At 45.5% G+C, this 22,814-nt stretch overlaps 2 protein-coding genes across 8 annotated transcripts; both read left to right on the forward strand.

Moving 5' to 3' along the window:
* Positions 1 to 278: 278 nt before the first annotated feature.
* Positions 279 to 3,884, forward strand: LOC124462286 (protein LKAAEAR1-like). The gene is made up of 3 exons (XM_047013944.1): positions 279 to 464; positions 2,615 to 2,737; positions 3,291 to 3,884. Exons 1-3 carry the CDS (start codon positions 285 to 287, stop codon positions 3,345 to 3,347), a joined length of 360 nt encoding a protein of 119 aa, XP_046869900.1. The 5' UTR covers positions 279 to 284; the 3' UTR covers positions 3,348 to 3,884.
* Positions 3,885 to 4,745: 861 nt separating this feature from the next.
* Positions 4,746 to 19,360, forward strand: rgs19 (regulator of G protein signaling 19). 7 transcript variants are annotated; one of them, XM_047013933.1, is made up of 6 exons: positions 4,933 to 5,020; positions 8,533 to 8,643; positions 16,513 to 16,652; positions 17,432 to 17,518; positions 17,849 to 18,083; positions 18,884 to 19,360. In XM_047013933.1, the coding sequence occupies exons 2-6, from the start codon at positions 8,629 to 8,631 to the stop codon at positions 19,070 to 19,072; spliced, it is 666 nt and encodes a 221-aa protein (XP_046869889.1). In that variant the 5' UTR covers positions 4,933 to 5,020; positions 8,533 to 8,628; the 3' UTR covers positions 19,073 to 19,360. The 7 variants fall into 7 exon arrangements, with proteins under 7 accessions (XP_046869888.1, XP_046869889.1, XP_046869891.1 ...); XM_047013935.1 differs by having other exon boundaries at positions 17,444 to 17,518; XM_047013932.1 differs by lacking the exon at positions 8,533 to 8,643 and having other exon boundaries at positions 4,746 to 5,020.
* The last annotated feature ends 3,454 nt before the right edge of the window (positions 19,361 to 22,814 follow it).

The following is a 22,814-nucleotide window of genomic DNA, read 5'->3' on the forward strand; positions in this document are numbered from 1 at the left end:
TGTATGCAGCGAGCAAGCGAACGCTGATTTACAGTAGACAGTTTTCTAATCTAGCTAGGATAGAGCGTAAAATTGCAACAAGTGAAACAGCCCATACAAATCCTACGGTAGCTGGACTATTTTACTTGCTGTTTAGTGTAGGTTAAATGTGGGTTTGGCATGTTTGACTATTATCGTTTTAACTACAATGTTCTCACTGATTTTACGTTAATTGAAAACGAGCATATATATTTCCTTCTCATTTGAACTTGGACTTTTAAAATGAGGTGCGCAGTTTTACGACGATGTCCCGGCAGCGGATGTGGTCTCGCCAATTAACGGATGTGCGGAAGAGGGCGCCGGTGCATCATTGCAGCAAGAAAGAAATGGAAAAGAAAAGAGAGCAGGAACGACTGGGCCGCATAAATGCCGCTGAAGCCAGGAACCGCCTCAGTCAGATGAGACTGCGGTACAACCATTTGAGGGTAAACCAATAAACCAGTTGCACTTGTAACTTTGCTTACTGAGAGAAAGGCTTAAATATGGCCAGTTATATCCTTATTTGTCTTTTATTCTGTCAGGATATAGAAAAGGTTCCACCTGAATAATTGATTGTGTTTTTTTTTTATATCAAATAATATTAATGTCAGTTCCAATGCAATGGCATAAAATCGGCAGAGAACAATAAACAATCCTCTGTCGTACAACATAAGGGATTGAAGCCTGGCAGGTCTGAACTGGGACTGCCCACAACCGTGTATTTTTATATATATACAGTGCCCTCCAAAAGTATTGGAACAGTGAGGCGAATTCCTTTATTTTTGCTGTAGACTGAAAACATTTGGGCTTGACATCAAATAATGAACGTGAGACCAGAGATCAACGTTTCAGCTTTTATTTCCAGGTATTTACATCAGGATCTGATGCACAACTAAGAAAATATCACATTTTGTTTGAATCCACCCATTTGTCATGTGAGCAAAAGTATTGGAACAGATATACTTAAAACATATTTAAGTGAATAAGACTTAATATTTAGTTGCAAATCCTTTGCTTTCAATAACTGCAGCAAGTCTGTGACCCATTGACGTCACCAAACTTTTGCATTCTTCCTTTTTGATGCTTTCCCAGGCTTTCACTGCAGCCTCTTTCAGTTGTTGTTTGTTTTGTGGGGTTCCTCCCTTCAGTCTCCTCTTAAGCAGGTAAAATGCATGCTCTATAGGGTTTAAGTCTGGAGATTGACTTGGCCAGTCTAATACCTTCCATTTCTTGCCCCTGATGAACTCCTTTGTTGTTTTGGCAGTGTGTTTTGGGTCGTTATCTTGCTGCATGATGAAGGCTCTGCCAATCAGTTTGGTTGCATCTTTCCTTAAATTGGCAGACAAAATGTTTCTGTAGACTTCCGAGTTCATTTTGCTGCTGCCATCATGTGTTACATCCTCAATGAAGATTAATGAGCCCGTCCTAGAAGAAGCCATGCAAGCCCAAGCCATGACATTACCTCCACCGTGTTTCACAGATGAGCTTGTGTGTTTGGGATCATGAGCAGTTCCTTTCTTTCTCCAAACTTTAGCCTTTCCATCACTTTGGTAAAAGTTAATCTTTGTCTCATCAGTCCATAAAACTTTGTCCCAGAATTTTTGAGGTTCATCTCTGTACTTTTTGGCAAATTCCAGCCTGGCCTTCCTATTCTTCTTGCTAATGAGTGGTTTGCATCTTCTGGTGTAGCCCTTGTACTTTTGTTCATGAAGTCTTCTGCGAACAGTAGATAGTGATACCTTCACTCCTGCCATCTGGAGGTTGTTGCTGATCTCACTAACAGTTGTTTTAGGGTCTTTCTTTACAGCTCTCACAATGTTTCTGTCATCAACTGCTGATGTTTTCCTTGGTCTACCTGTTCGACGTCTGTTACTTAGTACACCAGTAGTTTTCTTCTTCTTCAGGACATTCCAAATGGTTGTACTGGCTATGGCCAATGTTTCTGCAATGGCTCTGATTGATTTTCCATCTTCTCTAAGACTCACAATTGCTTGTTTTTCACCCAAAGACAGCGCTCCGGTTTTCATGTTGTTTTCACCTCTGAATACAGTCTGCAAAGACAAAACCTATCTTACCCAATCTGAACCTGAGTGTAGACATTCAGTGGTATTTATTGATTGAATAATGTATGTAATAGGACACACCTGGGCAACAAAACACACCTGTCAGTCATATGTTCCAATACTTTTGCTCACGTGACAAATGGGTGGGTTCGAACAAAAAGGTGATATTTTCTAATTTGTGCATCAGATCCTGATGTAAATACCTGGAAATAAAAGCTGAAACGTTGATCTCTGGTTTCACATTCATCGTTTGATGTCAAGCCCAAATGTTTTCAGTCTACAGCAAAAATAAAGGAATTGGCCTCACTGTTCCAATACTTTTGGAGGGCACTGTATATTTTTTTTTACATTATGCCGTGGCCGTTTGACCGGCCTTCGGGAAATCTCCTGACTCTCCCGACGGCCAGTCCGACCCTGAAGCCTAGACTTCCTGATGGACCGCATAAAAGCCCTGTGCATCACAATTCATTACAGTGGTTAGCACCATGCCGGGCTGCTATGTTATTACGATGTCCCTATGCCTGTACCCTCAGGCCCAGGAGATCGATCTAATGATATCCTGCCAGGACAGTGCTATGGACGCCATCCGCCTGGAGCTGCTGCTGCGGCCTAAGGAAGAGAAGATCAACACCATCGACTGCCTGAACAAACTGCAGGTGAAGGGTGGGAGTTCTGTCATGGCTCTCTCTATATCCCCGCACCCCCTCTCTCACTTTCACACACACACTCACACACACACACACACACACCCTCACACACACACACACACACAGCACAATGTAACACTGCCGAGATCAGACTATAATTGAGTGCTGACAGCCAAGAAGCGGACAAACCTGTTCCATGTCTCTGCAAGGTGCTGATATCTGGAGATAAACATCTGGCTGCTTCATTCCTCATGGAGGGAATCCTTGAATGGAACTGACATAGGTTACACATACACACACACACGATCACTTACATAGAACGTTTAGGCAGCATCTGCGTGTTTAGATTGAGAGGCTGAAAACAAATACTGTAAGTGTGTGTACCTATGTGTGTATTTTGAATCAGAAAACAACATGTATGACTAGGGTTACAACAGACTGAAACAGATGTTTAGGTCTTGACCATGGTCATCGACTACTGAACGCTGATCTGGAGAGTCACTTCCTGTATGCTATGATAAGGAGCTTAGTCATCTCTATAATATGAGATCTCTCTCCACAGAAACAGAGGATCAAAAAGCTTCTGGAGGATGAGATAGGAGTGACTGACTGGCAGTGACCTGCTGCATGGTTCCACGAAGTGTGTTATTTTTGTAGCTGTGACATTTCCACTTCCTCCACTCCAGAGTCCCTCCACTTTCTTGCTTTTATTTACAAATCCTCATGTACCCCTTTACCTCATCCACTCTTCTCCTCCTCCATTTCCACTTCTTCTATGCCATCCCTCCATTCCCCCTCCCCCAGTTTGGTTGCTGTGCAACAATTGCCCTTCATATGGGAGGGTGACTCACTGTTCCCAGAGAGGACAAAGGCCTGGCCAGGACAGGACCTTCAATACAGCCTCAAACTCACTTAGCTCACATTAGCTCTAACAGCACTGGGATTAACTGTGTCAAACACGTAGATAAAACATTGTTCACCGTCCGGAAGTCTAAAATAAAGTGATGGATAGCACCAATCCTCCATATTCCCCTGTATGGCTTTGGTGAGAGGAGGCAATGGGTACGGATGTCTCTCTGAACCTGAATTCCTGAACCGTGTGTGTGTGTGCCTACTAGTCCTTTACGTAAAGTGATGTGAGGACAAGGTTGAGTTGGAATTAAGGTTCTGTTCTGCTGCAGAGGAGAGCTTGACTGACATCTAGTGGCAACAGCAGATTGACATGAAACAGAAACAAAAAGAAATGTATACATATTTTATTTACCATTTGAAAAACTCCAGCTAATTGAGATATGATGTATGATACATTATGTTTTATTTCCACAAATGATATGTGCATGATTAACTTTTGGTCGTCTCTTTTTCAAAATTATTGTTCAAACGTGTTTTTTTCCTTAACTAGTTTTATAATTAACTTTATTGGCGATATGAAAAAGCAGATGAGGTGTGCGTGAAGCAGCTGAGACTGGTGACTTTCTGATCCACCACAGTGGCTCCAGTTTCCCTGTCAAGCTATTGTTGGTCTCTGGCGCCTACTGCTGGACAAACAAGCCGATGTCTGAAAGAGATGCGAATAACTGTCTTCTGCAATGAGCCTCGACTTTGATGTTTTGATCAATAATTGGAATCGGTTGTTCTTCAAACATTCACGTGAAGATTTCGTTTTTATATCAGACTGTAAACGTTGTGGTCCGCGTCTTCTTGCAGGATGTAGCACGAGTTCTGAGACTGCCTCTGCATAAGCCTTCTGGGACACTTGCATCTATTTCATGCACAACGCTTTAGTCCCATTACATGACAGGACGTAGCCTACTACTGAGGTTTTTACATTTTGAGAAGGCAACAAAGTTTCCCGAAGCCAGTGACTAATTACCATAGATGGGTGACCTCATTGTTAAATGAGCTTCAAGAAGCGTTCCAAACTAACTTCCATTGTAACTAACTTTCAACCGTCAGCAGATGATGGTATTCTCCCATTGTTGTTGAAGTAGCCTATATCAGTTTTTTAGTGGCATTAGAAAAGTTATTTAGCTCTAACAGGACTTTACAGTAATACCAAATGGCAACCGAGGAAGTCGTCCCTGTACCGCCTGCACAGAGCGGTCTACAGTAGATTAACGCATGCGCCCTTCAGCCTCCGTTCGCCTTGGTAAGGGTGTCGATCCCAGGAGCTGGAACGCTGGAGCGAATAAATACTGTATTCTTCAACAGAAAAATACTACATAAAACAAACGGATGTGCCTCCGAAAGCGAAACGGATACCGTCCTCCAGATCGTTCTAATGCAAAAATCGTAAGTATGGTAATCGTATGGGTATGCCAAGTGAAAAAAGGTTCAGTTGGCCAGTCAATGGTGGGCTTTTCCCGTTTTGCAAAGGTCCGTGATTCCTCAAGAATGGATAGAGTCGGAAGAAAAACCTCCGTGTCCCCAAAAACCGTAAAACAACCGAAAAAACAGCGGTCGTTTTGCCTGACAACACTTGTCATCATTGGTGAGAGGATCAAGCTGTTCAGCGGATAGACTGGCGATTGTCTTGGATACAATAACCACTATTATCATTCGTAAAAACTGAGGAGGGACTCCGGCTTGCTTATTCCGTCTCGGTGATTCATTTCTAATAGTGGGAACGGTCTATGGACGGTGGACTATTATTTGCAATATGGAGATGTCGTCCGTTTTCTTTTTGATACAGTTATAGAGCTCTCGCCAGCACGGATATGATTTATTTGACATCCTTGTGAGTAGCGCCAACATGTTGGCTTGCCGACTGTAAAATGAAAAGGTGGGCGATTCATGTTCTTAACTTAAATGTACCAGTCTACAACGAAACAACTCGGGACAGAAGAAAATCTTTAGCTTACGAAAACAATGATGCAGGATAATTTACAGATGGTTTAACACTCGGTTTACATCCTTTGTGACATCCACCGGAGATCTCCTTATGTCTGGACCCATGCACACTTAGTACTTAAAAAGCAGAGTGCTTTTGTGCTTCTGTAAAACATATAGGGGTAGGGGATAGGGCATTCGGTTACCCTGTAAGCACAATAAAATAAAATAAAATAAACCTAAACGATTATTACATTCAGAGCCTTGTTTGCAGGAAGGCTATAGATATATATATATATACTCAAGTAAAGAGCTTTAAGGAAGTGGAGGGAACCTGGAATTAATTTGCTCGAATAAAGTTTGTTTTTATTTGTCAAGAAGTGTGCGGGCTATTTTGAGATGATCTAACTTGCCTGTTGATCGTATAAGCTTGATCTTAACCTTGTTCTTGTTTTTTCATCAGAACAGTGTCAGTTTTACCTATGGTAAAAGGATGTTCTCTGCCCCCTCAATTTTCTCGATTCTGTGTAGTAAAGCGCGTTCGTGACTCATGCGCGAGACGTTCGGGTGAATGAATTTTGTGCGCGCGGGGCCGGGGAAGTCGCGTGCCCGTTGAGCGGAGGAAGATGAGGGGGCGGGGCCCCTTAGTGTCGCGTGGCGGCGTAGCGCTCTGAACTAGACCGCGCGTGTCAATTCACTGGCTGCGCGCTTGGGGGAAACGAATATTTGAAAATAGTAACGACTGCCACCTCTCACTTAAACGAAAAAACATGACAGGAAAACCACAACAAAATGAAAAAACAAACAAACCTTTGGAAAAGCAGCTACATTTGTTGTCAGAAGCAAGTACAAGTCTGGCTACAGCCAAAGTATAAAAAAAAGACCAACCTCTGCTCTATTAAGCTACCCTATACCCCAACCTCTACATCTTGCCCTCCCTACCACCCTCCACCTTTCTCTCTCATTCTCTTTCATCCCCTGGAGGCCACACAGGGAACCAGACTCTTCCAACAGAAGAAAAAGAGGAGGATAGCCACAGAGGACATGAGATCAGAGCTGAGACTAGGCACTCTTTCTCTCATGTCCTTCTGTTATTGCTTATCTCTCTCTCGCACACAGAGTTGTGAGAAGGTAGCGTTTTAACGACTCTCCTTTGGTGTAATTGTAGATGTTAAATGAAAGTGTTTTCATGTGAAATGTTATGGAGGATAACGATGCAGTCCCTCTCATTGAACTTTTGCAACGTTAAATACTTTGTGTTGCCCCTAGGACCAAATGGAACACCTCTTGGTCTAGTGGTTGACTCACAGGCTTGGCGAGCAGACATTGAATTTTCTCAGTCTTACCAAACCACCTCCCCTTCACATGCTGCATATGTAGGCCATGCTAGTGATAGAAGCCTACTAGAGAGCAGTACCCCCATGGTCTGAATGAGTCTGCAGGAAGGAGAGAGAGACGGATAGAGAGTGTGTAAGGGGGGATGGGAGAGAGAGAGAGAGAGAGAGAGAGAGAGAGAGAGAGAGAGATAGCACACAGCCTCCTCCAGAGGAAGTATGACTCACTCATGCCACTCTGGTCTGCTGTCGGCACGGCATCACTCCCTCTTTCACACTCTCTTCCTCCCTCCCTCTCTCTTTCCCTCCCTCTCCCTCCTTCCCTCCCTCATTCCTCATTCTCTCTCTATCTCTCTTTTAACAACTTTTTCATAAAATGTAATAATCTCTCTTATATCTTGCACAATCTTTCTGTCAAACAGACCTGGGGAGAATGAGGGATGGAGCAAAGCCAAAGCAGACAGGAAACATCTAGCCTAGCCTATAGTGATATAACACTTACACTGCTTACTTTTTTCTCTCAAAGTCTAGCTTCTGTGTTCATCTTCCACTGGCAGTTTTGCACCCACTTCCTCTTATCTCTTTCTTCATTTTGTCTGTCACTCATTTCCCCTTTTTGGGTGCACGGCTCCCTCCCTTTCTGTCTCTCTTGTCGTTGACTTTTAAAGGGGAAGAAGGGCATGTGGTCTGACCTATGGTTTGGCCTTAAAGTCATACTCATACAGGCCTAGTTCTTGTAAGGGTCATTTTACAGTATTTGTAGATATTCAAAGTTACTGTTTAAAAACGGTTTAATTTACTGCTTAATCACATCTAAAGTGATGTGTGTTTTATGTTGGTTGTCAAGCTTGGTAGGTGTGGTATTTTCAACAGCCAAACTGCATTGGAGAAAGTGGTAATTTGTTTGTTTGGATATTTTGTGGTAATTTTCTTCATTCTCGTCTACGTGGTAAATACATGTAAGAACTTGTCAACCTATCCCTAGGAAGCTTGGGAGTTGAGCTTAAAGTCTCAAAATCCCAACATGCCATCCGATCAGATAGGTCTTCAAGCAACCACACCTTAGGTTCAGTTAGCTGGTTCCGGATTAGGCTTACTATATGTGTTCCATTTTGGGACTTAGTTTGTCTGTGTTTGTCTATGGGTTCCGTTAGTTTGCGCCGTGTTGAGGTCTATAGGATTGTTGGATCATGTCTTAGCTGGCTGGTGGCATTGCAGTGTTGGTTTTTATAGGTATGACGGTTCAGCTTGAATGTTCCTACCTCAACCCTTTGTGAATGTTCGCCCTCCCTACCACCCATCCAACCCTCCTTCAATCCCCCCCTCACCACTGCACGACTGCACCACTTTTCATCCCTGCTTCACCCTCCCTCTTTTCCTCTCATCCTCCCTCAACCCCCCCCCCCCTTTCCAAGCATTAGAGAAACAGTTGTGCCTCAACTATAATGTAGTTCTGAGACTGAAGTAATGGACAAAAAGCAATGATGTTCTTTAGGTTACCGAGCGATACAACTAGAGCTAACTCAGTTTCTTACGTACACCTCTCTCTCCCTTTCTGTATGTTGTGTTTCTATCTCTCTTTTTGTGGATGTGTGTGTGTGTGTGTGCCTGCGTATGTGTGTTTTCTTGGTTTGTATGAAGGAGAGGTCCACGGCCAAAGGGGGGATGACATGCATGTTACCAGGCTGTTAACATCGTTGAGGATTATAAAACTAATAGGCTGCAAGCTGTCAAGCCATGATGGACATACTGGTAACTCTTTCTATATATCTATAAATCTGTATATGTGTTGTGATGTTGTTCCCTGGTGTGTTGTTTTCTTTTGTTGTTGTCTTTCCAATAGTGGTGATGTTGTTGTTGTATGTTTTTGTTCTGGTTGTTGATGTTGTTGTGCCTGTCATATTGTGTGCTTACTTCCTGACCTCAGAGAGGGATGAAGCCAGTCAGCCTGTCAGCCTGTCAGTCAGTCAGTCAGCCTACCAGTCAGTCAGTCAGTCAGTTAATCAGTCAGCCCCAGCTTGGAACAGACATGTTACACAAGACTGTCATGTGCATGTGCCACTCCTTTACCCATCCTCTTCTCTGGCCTCACTTTTTCATCTCTCTCTCTCTCTCTCTCTCCTCCTCTCAGTTTTCCCCACAGCCATCTTCTCTCCCATCATCCCTCTCCACCTCTCTTCATCCCTGCCCTCTCACTCACCCTACTCCTCTCTTATCCACATCTTCACTTCCCTGCCCTCCCCCTTATCCCTCTCTCTCTTCTCTCTTTCTCTATTTTATCTGAATGTTCTTCCTCTGCGCCATCACATTAACTGTGAAATAAGCCAATCAAAATTTACCTTCGGATACACTCTCCTTCCTCATTGCTCACCTTCAGAACCGAAGCTCCTCAGACTGAAAACCTTTCAGAAAGGACTAAGAGCCTCAAATAAATAAAACTTGAATAAAAAGAATAGATGTAGAATAGAATAGAATGAAAAGAGACAGAGAGGAGAAACAGAGGGAGATAGACAAATGTACAATTGAATTACAAGAAGATAACTAATAAAGTGTGCATGTGTGTGTCTGTGCGAGAGATAGAGAGAGAGAGAGAGAGGGGGGGGGGGGGGAAGAGTTGGATCTGCTTTGGTTGTCACATGATGCATGGCCACTTGGTGCTGGCATCTGGTTAAGATTAGAACTGGGAGAGTCAGTGACAAACAGGATGTCACACACACACACAAACATAAACACGCACACACACACGCATAATACCTTATAACAAAATTAACCCTAAACTTGACAAATTAAAAAACATTTGCATAACATAGACTAGGGCTTCTTTAGATCATGCCCCTGTGGAACCAACAGTACTGAGCCATGGATTTGAAAATGTCCTTTTCACCTCCATCCATTCTTTTCTTATCACGCTATACGTTTTCATGTTCTCCATCCATCTCTTTTGTAATTCTAATCTTGCGCCAATTCATGATGCTTGACAACACTTTCTACTTTCTGTCCAAATAGTAGATTTGAGTAGGTATTGAGGTGACTGAATGATGACTGTCTCTGTCCTCCCACACATTTACATTTAGTCATTTAAGTACAGGGACATTCCCCCCGAAGCAAGTAGGGTGAAGTGCCTTGCCCAAGGACACAACGTCATTGGTCACGGCCAGGAGTCAAACCGGCAACCTTCTGCTTAACAGCCCGATTTCCTAACCGCTCAGCCATCTGACCCCATCCCACACATAGCCTGCAGCCCATGAGCAAGTTGCTGCATGCAAGCCTACACACACAGTCACACACACAATATCTTTTTTTTTTCTTCTCTCTTCTTTTCTCTTCACTTCTTCACTTTTCCTCTTCTCGTCTCCTCTGTGTATTTTAAATTCCTCCAAGCTCCACTGTCAAGCTCAATAGCTCCGTAGCTCCATAGTCCTGAATTACATTTCAATTATTTGCACATGCCAGCCCTATATTTAGCTCCTGTCAACTTGTCCCTGTCACATTCATTTGAGTGTCCTCTCGTTCACAGTTTTACTCTCCCACTTTATATCTTTCTTTCATCCCGTCTCTCTCAGGAGTTCGCCTTCACTTATCTGCCCCCACTGAGAGTGGTTTCGAGTCAGTCATTTTATTCTGACTGAGTGTGAACTTAAGTTACCAGACTAGAGTAGAAACCGACCAGATAATACGGTAAGGAGTATTTACTGCTCTCAAGAAAAGAGACATTCTGGTCGTTTATATTAGTCCGGTAACCAGACCTCCAAGATCTATCATGCCATCTCTCCTATCTTACCCACCAGCTTTCAGTTTCAATGCACTTTTTTGTGCATTGGCCAGCTCTGATAAACATAATTAACAGCTGACAGTGCTGAGTGAACCAGTACTCTGTGATTTCATTAGGCCTCATACAGTTCTCTAGTGTCATTTAGAACCCTCAGAACCCGGAGGCGACTCAGCTAGGAGGAACAAGGAGAGGACCGTTACAATCCTGGAGCCAATGGGGAGTGGTCAGAAGAGTCATGAGTTGTATTTATTTATTGTTGGACAGTAATAATATATCTAATGACGAATGCAATCACTCACATGCCAAGACGCAGAACTAGGGCCTGAATTCTTTACTTTTATGGTGAATTATATGAGTGAGACTCATATAACAAACAAACCCGTGGAAAAGCCCCCTTCCTCTTCACACAGTACCTCCACCCTCTGCTCATGCACATAATCACAAACACATGCACTAACACAGTCATAATGATTGTGAAATATTTATTGTAATGAACAGTAGTAAAACCTCTGTAGGGGTTGCAGTTACATACATAGGGACAGTTACAGTATGGTGTGATGTTACAGTATGACGTGGTGTAACAGACAGGGACTGTTACAGTATGATGTGATGTTACTCCTGGTTCACATTTTGCATAATTTTATGGACCTGTTTGCAGAAGGTGGGCGTGCTCCAAGCTTTTGTAATCAAATTGATAGGCTACTGTGCAGGAGTTGTGAAACATCTGTGTTCTGATTGGTCGTCCGTACGGAAAGGTTACGCACAGTCCGTAAAAAATACTTTGGGTTATTATAGTGTTACTCATCACACAGGTCTGGAGACAGTATTTAATAAGAAACAGGAAGAGGGGGAGCTAAAGGAGGAGGGAAGAGGGAGAGAGGATGCTGACTCATGAAGTTTCACATAACCCCATGTCACAACATCAGAACAGTTTCAACACTTCCTTTAGTCTCTCTTTCTCCTCCACCTCTCTCTCTCTCTCTCTCTCTCTCTCTCTCTCTCTCTCTCTCTCTCTGTGTGTCTCTCTGTGTCTCTCTCTCTCTTTCTCTCTATGCCTTCACATCATTGAATTTATGTCCGTCTGTCTTCTCTCCGCCCTCCCGCTCTCCTTCCCTCTCTCTCTCTCCCCTTCCTGTCATTGGGTCGCTCATGATGGTGTGTGAGTTCTCTCTGATGATTGGGAATATTGCTTCATTGGTTGATGGAGGGATTGGTGAAAGCTAAGAAGAAGAAGAAGAAGGGACAAGGAGCTGAGGACTTAGGAGGGTGTTCATTGATCTGTGCTTGTCTCTGCCTGCTCGTGTCCAACGGTGAGATTGCCGGCCCGTTCTTTATTTCAAGTGTGCGTATGACCATGGTCAGAGGCGAGGCATTTAAGACTGGTATGACCTTATAAGGAGATGAGACAAATGCACGTTGGAGCAAACAGTTCTCCAGCATTGCATTCTATTAAAGAACCTAGAATCTCTTGGCATGTAAGGCTGTTTGGGTGTATTTATGGGTTTATGTGTGTGTTTGTCTGCCTTTGCTTGTGTGTGTGTTGTGTGTTTATGTGTGTGAGGCCAGAGGCAGCTTCACTGAGAGTTGTTTGAACAGCCTGACAGGAGTCTGCTGGTAGAGACATTTCCTATCCTGCCCAAGCAGGTATTCAGATCACAGGAAAATATTATATGGGTGTGAATGTATGTATGTGTGTGTGTGTGTGGAGGGGGGGGGGGGGGTGGCTTATGTGTGTCCACGTGTGCAGCATGTACACTTTATGTTCTTAATGATTGGAGCTATTCGGTTATTTGGCCTCTCACCTCCACACATAGGCTCCAGCTCAGGTATGTTTGAGGTCTGGTAGAGGAGAACTGCCACTGGAGCTGTGTGGCTAGTGCCAGCTTGGTGAAGCTAGCTGGGACAGAAGGCAAGGACTGGGCCCAGTCTTTCCATATATAAATACCATACTGGGCCCAGTCTTTCCATATATATATACCATACCTGTTTTACCACGGGCTCTGGTAAGGGGTGAGGGTTACTGGGTAGGTAGATAGCTATGGGGAGGCCCACAGACTATGGCAAGGGTGGTTGTGTGTAGCTGTTGGTTTATGTAGGGTGTGGAATGCAGTGTTTTGGCTGGATGTGATTTGCCTGGTAGGCTGGGTACAGCCTAAGGTACAGTTGCTGGACCCGTCAGCTGTCACTTGACCCCCCACACATGACATCTCCATCATGGCAGCTGGGTGTCCATCCTGGGATGCAGTGGGATGAGTTGGGCCCTGTGTCCCTCTGCCCTGTCTGCTGTCCCAGACGGCTGCTCTCTCTGGATTTAAGGCTGGCTAATGATCCAGTTCCCCCAGGGCAGAGCGAGAGAGCAGCGTAGGCTTGAGCTGAGCCATGACCAGCCTAGCTGCTACTCTCTACCGCCGATCTGAAAGTGAGATTAGACTGGAATAATCTTTGGGATTAATACTCCAATGAATGCTTAATTGCTTAAATCCCTGTGGAAACAGCGAGTGTGGTAGCTGGCTCCAGACACTGAGCCGCTGGACCGGACCAGGATAGCTGTATGCACGTGTGTGTGTGTGTGCGTGTGTGGGTGTGTGTGTGTGTGTGTGTGTGTGGTAACCGGACTAGCTGTAGGTCAGAACTGCTGTGGCTGGTGTACTGCCGAGTCAGCCAGTCAGTGACATGTGTGTGTATGTTTATGTATAGATGTGTGTATGTAGACATGCTCCAGTCATCTTGGCTCTGTCAGGTTTCTTAACCCCCTAACCTTCTTCATTAATTGTCATGTAACTGGAGCTGTGCTGTACTTCTCTCCCTGCCGCTCCCTGTTCCCACACTGGGGGCCGGTTGGATCACGAGCGGGGCGTGGGTTGCCAGACTTGGGTCATAACCCCCTACCCTGGCTAACAGGATTGAAAGGGAAGGTAATGGGATTAGAACAGATCAGCCGTCCTAGGTTTACATTAAGAGACTAAGGAGACCTGATACTGGCCTGGCTTGACCAGGACCTAAATCCCTACTCTCACACACTCGCTCTTACTTACTAAACTTGTGGCACGCACAGTATGTAAACGGAACTGATTTGCGCTGCACTAAAAATATGCCCCTCCTCCCGCCTAAGAAAACAGATCCATCCAAACGGGGTTCAAGTTACAGCGTGTTATGAGTGTGTACCCAGGGTTTACAGTACTGCCTTCAACGCTTCTCGGCTTCATTCATTTCATACCAAGTCATAACACAGTGGTATGCAGTGTCAGTGTTCTCATTGGTCCTAAACATGGTGCTGAAAGAGGAAGTACGCCAGCAGAACTCCTTCCTGCTGGCTCTGTTTGCTCTGGGTGAGGAGAGGGCTGGGGCGGAGGTCACACACTCTTGTTGCTTCTCACTCAAACGCACACGCGCACAGACACATGCGGTGCCATTGTGTAAGCAGAGGGCCAGTCTCTAGAGGGATTCACATGTGTGTACGCTCTGCCATTAGAGGACGGGTCATCCTCACGCCATGCCATGGCGCACGGAGCAGTTCTAACACACGTGTGTGTGTGTGTGTGTGTGTGGGAAACCTGATCTCATAGGTGTGTTGGAGCCTGTTTAAAATGTTCCATTTTGTAATCTGGCGTGCTCAAATGTACGCGTGAGTGCCATTCAAAGTGTCTCCCTCAGACAAGTCAGGATCTTTAGGTGCTTTCCCCCCCCCCCCCCCGCATCGCCGAAGAGAGTGTGTGTCTGTGTGCATAGCGGGCGTCTTCAAAGAACGCAGAGAGAAAACTGCTGCTACTGCGTACACCGAGGGAGACATGTGACACCACCTACACAATGAAGATGGGACGGGCCTCTTCACTACTCCTCCGGTGTTTGCTGCTGGTGTTTGGTGTGTGCGCGTGCGTGGGTGTGCGTGCAGGTGTGTATCGACAACTAGGTCTCTCTCTCTGAGACAGGACCCCCCTCCCTAGGTTAGGGAAAGACCGACTGGTCCCCTACCTGTCATGCTGACACACACACACACACACAGGCAGGTCTTGTACAACTGACTTCCATAGCTGAAAATATACAAACAGGGGGAAAAAGAAAGCAGTAAAGAAAGAAGGGAGGCAAAGACGAGTGCAGCCAATTTACCAGCTGCTATAAATAGAGCTGGCTGGGGTGGCAGGCATGGGGGGAAGTGTTATCTAACGCTGTGTGTGAGAAAGAGAGAGAGAGAAATATTGTGTGTGTGAGAGAGAGGGGGGTATGTAGAGAGAAAGAGATGTGTGTGTGTGTGTGTGTGTGAGAGAGGATCTGCTTGAAAAAGGAGGAGATTACAGGGGAGGCAACCCAGGTTAACCCTCTGGTCTCTCTGAACAGCTGTAGCGGGGGGCGGGGGGGGGGCAGAGAGAGAGAGAGGGCTGGGCTCCAGGTCCACTGGTCAACTAAAAAAAGAGAGGGGAGACAAAGAGGTAGATGATGTGTAGAGAGGGGAACCCTGGTGGACACACACAGGAGGTCGATTTTTGCTTCTACAGGTACACTATTCTGTTCTGCTGTGCTCTTAATGCTCTGCTTTACTTTGTTTCACTTTATTTTACCTTTCTGTATTCTGCTCTATTCTACTGTATTCATTCTCTTCTCTACTTTTGTAAACAAACAAGCCTTTTGTTTTAACAGTGGTCCCCCCCCCCCTCCGCCCCCCCCCCCCCCCCACACACACACACACACACACACTGTTCACATCTCTCTCACTTCCCTCTCACTTTTCTGCCTTCTCTCTTCGTTGAACTTTTTTTTCTGTCTCTCTGTCTTTCCTCCTCTTTTCTCCAACCCTTTCTCTCCCACCCTCTCTCAATATTTCCACAACCCCCAATTCCTACTCTCTATCCCACTCTTTTTCTATTTTTTCACCCCAACATTGTATCTGTCAGTTTGTTGTCATGCCAACTCAGATGTAGAATGTTTGGGACAGCGCTCCTCTATTTTGGACAGCTGGGCCATATGTGATTGGATAAGAATTATTATGGACCGAGCAATTTGCCAAATAAAAAATAACCACGCCGATTCAATTGGTTTGAAGTGAGAGTATTATTTCATGGACTGAACAGAGGAAATATATCTGTTAGCTGGTATATACTGTGTTGTAATTTATCCTATGTGAACTTAATGTGCTTGTTTTTGCAGTTTTTGTTAACCTTGTGCATTGTATACTCTATATATACAATATATTCTGTATATATATATATATATATATAGAAAGAGAAAATATCTGTATACATACAGTATATTACTGTGTGTGTATCCAGAGCACAATCACATGACGCATCACATTGGTTCACCTTGGTTCTCCATATCCCTTCTCTCTCTTTCACTTCCTCAGTCTATCTATTCAATCTCTGTTCCTTCCTCCCTCTTTCTCTCCCTCCTCCCATTCCCTCCTCTCCCCCTCTCGTACATCGCCCCACTCTTCTACAGCCTTTGTAATGGTGGTTTACTGTTTGATAATGAAGACTGGGGGCACAAAACATATTATTTCTCTCTCATTCTCTCTCTCTCACACACACACACCCTGCTGAGGGTCAGGAGATGACAGTGGAGCTGTGTTTGCTGCCAAGCAAAGGGGGTTTAACCCGGGTCACGAAGCGCTCGGCTTATGAACATGACTCGCGACTCTGCACCCTGTGACAGGGGTGTACATTACCTCTGTTCCATTTCGGAGGCACAGAGAAATAGAAGAGAGTGTGTGTGTCTGTGAGAGAGACAGAGTTATCAGAGACAAAGAGGCCGATAGAGGAGAAGGGGACAGACTCGCTGATCTGACCACTGACCTTACCATTGACCTGTTTACGTGTGTGTGTGTGTGTGTGTGTATGTGTGTGTGTGTGTCTCAGTACACAGGCCCTGTCCCGACAGAGCGAGAGTCTCCGATGGGTCGGAGCGACCAGTCTCCCAGTCGGGCCCAGCCAGGCAGGGCCAACCAGAGACCTAATGCATGCTGCTTCTGCTGGTGCTGCTGCTGTAGCTGCTCATGGTACGTTCCACACAACCCCCACTCCCACACCGCACATGGTATGCTCCAGTCTCACACTCAGGCCCTGTCCAAAACCAAGCCCTTGCTCGTTCTCCCCTGACACATGCACCAAAGCACAAAATGCTATGAAATAGCACATCTACGTGCGCACGCATGCGCAGGCTACTTTGTTAACACTCCAGATAGACATATAGTGGAGGCAATAGCAGTAATTAAAACTGCTGTGTGCCCTGAGGTTAACTAGAGGCCCTGTTCACACAGAGCTGAGCTCCCTCGCTTCTTATTTCCCTCCATCCCCCCTCCCCTGTCTCTCTCTGTCTTTCTCTCCCCCCCACCCCCCACCCCCCTCTCTTCTGTGGCAGAAAAACCTAGGCAGGGTCATGTAACACTCCTGTGGTTGACTCTGCCATTGAGGTGTGTCATTAAGTGTGGTAACACAGCAGTAGCACCTTCCGCCTGTTATCTTTATAAACAGCATACACCCTGGCTCGCACCTGGAGAGCCGCCAGCACCATCTGCACCTGCAGGTCGTTACACCACATGTAGCAGTATCTAGAGGCGGTGAGATGGAGGACGGGGCAGAGATAGAGGCAGAGGCAGAGAGTGACAGAGAGACGGTGACAAAGAGTGACAGAGAGAAACAGAGGCTGTGGCAGAGAGAGACCGAGGCAGAATCGGTGACAGACAGACAGTGATCATGACAGACAGAAAAAGAGAGAGATAAGACAAAGAGAGAAGCCGGTGCCGTTATTTCTCAAAGCCGTTTCACCACCTTGCAGTCTCACTGTTAGGAATGAAGAGGAGAGGCGCAGGAGGAGGAAGTCTCAAGAGACCAGGATGGAGACCATACCAAACTGTGAACCTTGGTGAGCAACAACTGTCCTCTACTCCACTCAGGTCTAGTGCACTGTACTGCACTCTTTACAAATCGTGGGGGGGGGGGTCAGATGACTGAGCGGTTAGGGAATCGGGCTGTTAATCAGAAGATTGCCGGTTCAATTCCCGGCCGTGCCAAATGACGTTGTGTCCTTGGGCAAGGCACTTCACCCTACTCGCCTCTGGGGGGAATGTCCCTGTACTTACGCTAAGTATTGTAAGTACTGCACTCTGGATAAGAGCGTCTGCTAAATGTAATGTAACGTTAATGTAAATCCCATGTACAGTCTCAGTAATCCCCCTCCCCCCTCCCCCCCCAGTCCCAAACCCACGATGGAGGAGATGCGCATGTGGGCCCAGTCGTTTGACAAGCTGATGAAGAACCCGGCAGGGAGGAACGTGTTCCGGGAGTTCCTGAGGACAGAGTACAGCGAGGAGAACATGCTGTTCTGGCTGTCCTGTGAAGACCTCAAACAGGAGATCAGCAAGAGCAGCATCGAGGAGAAGGCTCGCATCATCTACGAGGACTACGTCTCCATCCTGTCCCCTAAAGAGGTAGGGTGTTCTTCACGCGTCTCATCCAGTAGGACTACATGTCCCTACCGGTCCCTCTGAGACACCACTGTAGGAGGGTGGGGAAGGAGGACGAGAAGGAGAAGGAGATTTAAACATTAAACTTTAACACTGATTTGCCTCTGCCCAGAAAAAAACTTGACATGTAAGAAAAAAGGCCTCCTTCGCTTTCCATCTCTCTTTTTCTCTCCTTCCTCAAAAGCATACTGAGTCCCCTCTGCTCATGAAGTATTGAGTCCTGTATATGTTGCGTGAGGCCCAGGGGGTGAGGTGAGGCGGGCTGCTGTATTTAGAGTGAGTGCTGGGGGCTGCAAGTGTCGGTTCTCATCTGCAGTGTGTGTCAAAGCTGGAGAGGTCAACAAGCCACTGCTGCTGCTGCCTCTACGCACACACACACACACACACACAGGTTGGCCACAGGAAACTATAAATCGCTGGCTGCCAGCAGGTCTATTAATAGTAAGTGGTGAGTGCTGCTAAGACGCCTGTGTGTGTGTGTGAGAGAGAAAGAGATGACCAGGAAGGAGGACTGGAATTCTGTTGTCACAGTCCCTCTCCATGTGTGTGTGTGCAAACATGTGCAGCTGTGTCTGTCTGAGGTCTAGTCATTGCAGCAACATGCTTAAAGTGGAGCAATGGGTAATCTCTGTCCTTCCTTCACCCTTCCCCCCTTCACTCACCCCCCTCCCTACCCCTCTCCTCCCTCTCCTCCACCCCCCTCGTCTCCCTTCCTTCCTCCGACTCCTCTCCTTCCTCCCTCCCCCCTCTCCCATCCGCTCCAGGTGAGTCTGGATTCGCGGGTGAGGGAGGTGATCAACAAGAAGATGGCCGACCCCACGCCCCACACCTTTGAAGACGCACAGCTGCAGATCTACACGCTGATGCACAGAGACTCGTACCCCCGCTTCCTCAACTCCAACATATACAGAAATCTGGTCCAGGGCAGCTCACGCACCTCCTCCGAGTCCTAGGCACGCTCACTTCCTCCTTCACTCCTCCTCGCTTTCAATCACTCCTTCCTCACACAGCCCCCCTTTGTCAATCAGTCCCTCGCTCCATCACGTACTACCTCTTTCCTACCGACAATCCTTCTCTCGTCTCTCCTCTCTCACCAAACTGTCTATCCCCTCCTCATACACAAGTCCATCTCTCTCCTTCGCCCTCACTCTTCTTGCACACTGCTCTTCCCTTCTCGGTCTCCTCACACTCCCTCGCCTTCTCACTCCTCGCATTCCCTCTCTCCTTCTCTCCTCACATTCCCTCTCTCCTTCTCTCCTCACATTCCCTCTCTCCTTATCTCCTCACATTCCCTCTCTCCTTCCCTCCTCACATTCCCTCTCTCCTTCCCTTCTCACATTCCCTCTCTCCTTCTCTCCTCGCATTCCCTCTCTCCTTATCTCCTCACATTCCCTCTCTCCTTCTCTCCTCACATTCCCTCTCTCCTTCCCTCCTCACATTCCCTCTCTCCTTCCCTTCTCACATTCCCTCTCTCCTTCTCTCCTCACATTCCCTCTCTCCTTCTCTCCTCACATTCCCTCTCTCCTTATCTCCTCACATTCCCTCTCTCCTTCTCTCCTCACATTTCCTCTCTCCCTCCCTTCTCACATTCCCTCTCTCCTTCCCTCCTCACATTCCCTCTCTCCTTCCCTACTCACATTCCCTCTCTCCTTCTCTCCTCGCATTCCTCTCTCCTTATCTCCTCACATTCCCTCTCTCCTTCTCTCCTCACATTCCCTCTCTCCTTCTCTCCTCACATTCCCTCTCTCCATCTCTCCTCACACTCCCTCGCTTCTTCTCACACTCTCTCGGTCTTTCTCACACTTCCTCTCTCCTTCCCCTCGTTTAACATCTCTTCTAACCGACTCAAAGGCTCTCTCCCTCACCTCTCCTTTTCTATCGACATGATTTGTCTTCTTTAGGTCCCTCTATCCCAGCCATTCTCTGCCATTATCCAACACACAACCACTAGAAGGAGAAATGACTCCCCCGTTTTGGGGATTCTGACCATTAACACCATTGGACCTTGTCATGTTTTGGCTTCTCCCTCCTCAAGGAGTCTGGGCCATAGATGGATTATCTGGACCCAAACGTGTACACACGTTTTCTCTCTCCCTCTCTTTCAAACACACACATAAATACGTTAAACTGGAAGACACAGGGTTGACTATGGAAAATACCTATTTGTTCTGTGCTGGACCAACCCAACCTGTGTGTTGACCACCTCTCCACAGCACCAACTACTGATTTACAAAACATCTATTTTTTAGATTCTATATGTATATATACATCTATGTTGATATATTTTCCTCTGATGGACATATTTGAAGATTATTATAAATATCCAGACAAACTCTGCAATAAGACACTGGAGTGTACGTTTCTACAGGTTCACCCTGACCCCCCGCCCATCCACCAGGGATGACCTGGGCTCTGCTGCTTCTGTGAACTCTCAACTTTGACCTCTCCACTGTCTCCCTGGCCGGCTGGGATTGGCTGTCTCAGGCACTGGGCTGAGCCGTGGTTGGTTGATCTGGGAGGGGGCTATAGAGATTTCCCAGGTGCAAAAAAAATTTAAATGGATAAAAAATAAAGAAAAAAAGAGAATAAGGACAAAAACATTGAGGCTGATAAGTTTTAAACAACTGCTCGAATGACAGAGGGGAGGATGACATGGTGTTGTTTGTAGTTGTAAAGAGGAAAAAAAAGATGCCTAAGTCTTAATCAGACTTGTCATTCAAATGCATTTAACTTAGTATTATTGTTATTTATTTTATATTTTGTTAAACTGTGATTTTATTGTACATATATAAAGACTCATCCAAAAGATAACTGAGATGAATGTCTTATGTGAGCACGACACAGCTGGCACAAGCACATCCAACGCTGCTTATCTTCCAGGTGTGTGATTCAGATCAGTCACTTTCCACCGTCATATTGTAGTGGGTAAACACAAAGTGCACTCCAACTGTGCAAGTCTGTTCCTGTCTGGGAGACTTGGTTGCTATGTCGCCTCCTGCAGGTCAATCCACGTCCTCAAGCCTCAGGTCACAGGTACACGACACACATACCTGCTTTCTGCAGAGCCACAAGGGCGTCATGGACCAATCAGGACATGAATACCACCCAGCAGCTGGTTCTTCATTGGCCAGTCACTGAATGTATGAGGTGTTTTCAGAGTGAGTAGTATTATTCGCGTGTCATACCTGTATGTTTAGTTTCCTAATGATTAATAGTTGTAGAATTACCCTCATTTGAACTTGAACCACTGACTCATCCTGGTCCTAAATGGTCACAGAGCGTTTATATATACTCACTGTAACACTTAGTTTTGAGGAATGCCTACAGTTCATTTGATTGACAGGAACACAAGCCACTAACGTTGAACAGCAGTCCTCTCTCCTTCAGCTTCACCTATTCTCCCTTACGTGTGTGTGTAAACATTTCTCCAACTCTCCCATCAGACAGTAATTAAGAGTGTGTAAGTGCAGTGCATGCCTGTGGGCCACAGGGATCTTATAGGTCTCTCTCTCTTCACATGTGCTGCATGGAAACACACTCCCATTGCCAAAACAAACACAGAACGCTCCGCTCGCTGCATACGTGCCCTGTGTGTGTCAGGGTTCCAGCAGGTTTCAGTAAGTCACATTTAAGACTTTTTAAAGACATTTTAAGACCTTAAAGATTGAAATTTAAGACCTACATGACACATTACCAAAAAAATATTACAATCTAAGAATTCAGTCATTGAAAAAGCATTAATAGAATTTACAGATAAAGCAACATTATAACCCAATTTCATTTCATTCAGCACCAAGTACTAGGGGTGGGGGAAAAAATCGATTCACATATGAATCACTATTTTAGTCTTCTAGCCATTCACATCGTTCCACATGTATTTTTACATTCACATATATTGAATCGCAATTTGATTAAAAATCGAAAATAACATTTTTTATCGAATCGTGACACCAAGAAATTGGATTGCGAGGTACCAAAAGATTCCCACCCTTAATAGACGGTAAGCTGTACATTTTTGTTTTATATTTATCCGTGTTGCAGAAATAAATACGTCTATTCAAGAAGTCTACTTATTGTCACTGTATTGACGATTTCTTAGAAATCCTTCAGCAAACTTTCACTTGTTTAATAAGTATGATTAGAAGACAGAGTATTCTGTTTTATAACTTGACGTTAGCAGAAACAAAAAGTACGTTGTCCTTTGGTATTTAGTGGTGTCATAAGGGCAATTAGACCGTCTTGTAGAAAGTACCTTTACAGGAAACTTCTGTGGCTCAGTGGGTAAGCATGTGTACCATCGAGTCTACTGCCAAACATGGAATCTTTGGGTCAAATCTTGCTCTAACAAATTGATAATTAATTTAACTGATATCTGTTAAGTAATATATATATGTTATAGTTTTATTTATAAGTCCAAGAGCAAAACTTTAACTGCAAGAGCCTTCAGGCAGATTTGAACACAAGACCCGTCATACAGTAGCCCACATCCTTAACCACTGAGCCATCAGGGAGCATAACAATCTCCACTCAACAAGAAACAGAGTGCAAATTATACAATGATAATCGGGGGGCTACTGTTATTTTTCGACCTGTTATTTTTACCTCTTTTAGGGGGGTTCAAGTGTTAATTAGGGGGGTCAAGGTTCTAACTAGTACCCTAAGGATCATGTTGTTTAGGGATTCAGCACCCTACAT

Source organism: Hypomesus transpacificus, unplaced genomic scaffold (genome assembly GCF_021917145.1).
Source record: "Hypomesus transpacificus isolate Combined female unplaced genomic scaffold, fHypTra1 scaffold_210, whole genome shotgun sequence".
NCBI lineage: Eukaryota > Metazoa > Chordata > Actinopteri > Osmeriformes > Osmeridae > Hypomesus > Hypomesus transpacificus.

Excerpts from the sequence above, each read along its gene's own strand:
- LOC124462286 (XM_047013944.1), top strand. The coding sequence starts at position 285 with ATGTCCCGGCAGCGGATGTGGTCTCGCCAATTAACGGATGTGCGGAAG. Across the intron at positions 465-2,614 it reads TGCGGTACAACCATTTGAGG|GCCCAGGAGATCGATCTAAT; the intron begins GTAAACCAATAA and ends CTGTACCCTCAG. Across the intron at positions 2,738-3,290 it reads ACTGCCTGAACAAACTGCAG|AAACAGAGGATCAAAAAGCT; the intron begins GTGAAGGGTGGG and ends CTCTCTCCACAG.
- rgs19 (XM_047013930.1), top strand. The coding sequence starts at position 11,865 with ATGGAGGGATTGGTGAAAGCTAAGAAGAAGAAGAAGAAGGGACAAGGA. Across the intron at positions 11,974-16,519 it reads CTGCCTGCTCGTGTCCAACG|GCCCTGTCCCGACAGAGCGA; the intron begins GTGAGATTGCCG and ends CTCAGTACACAG. Across the intron at positions 16,653-17,431 it reads TGCTGCTGTAGCTGCTCATG|TCTCACTGTTAGGAATGAAG; the intron begins GTACGTTCCACA and ends ACCACCTTGCAG.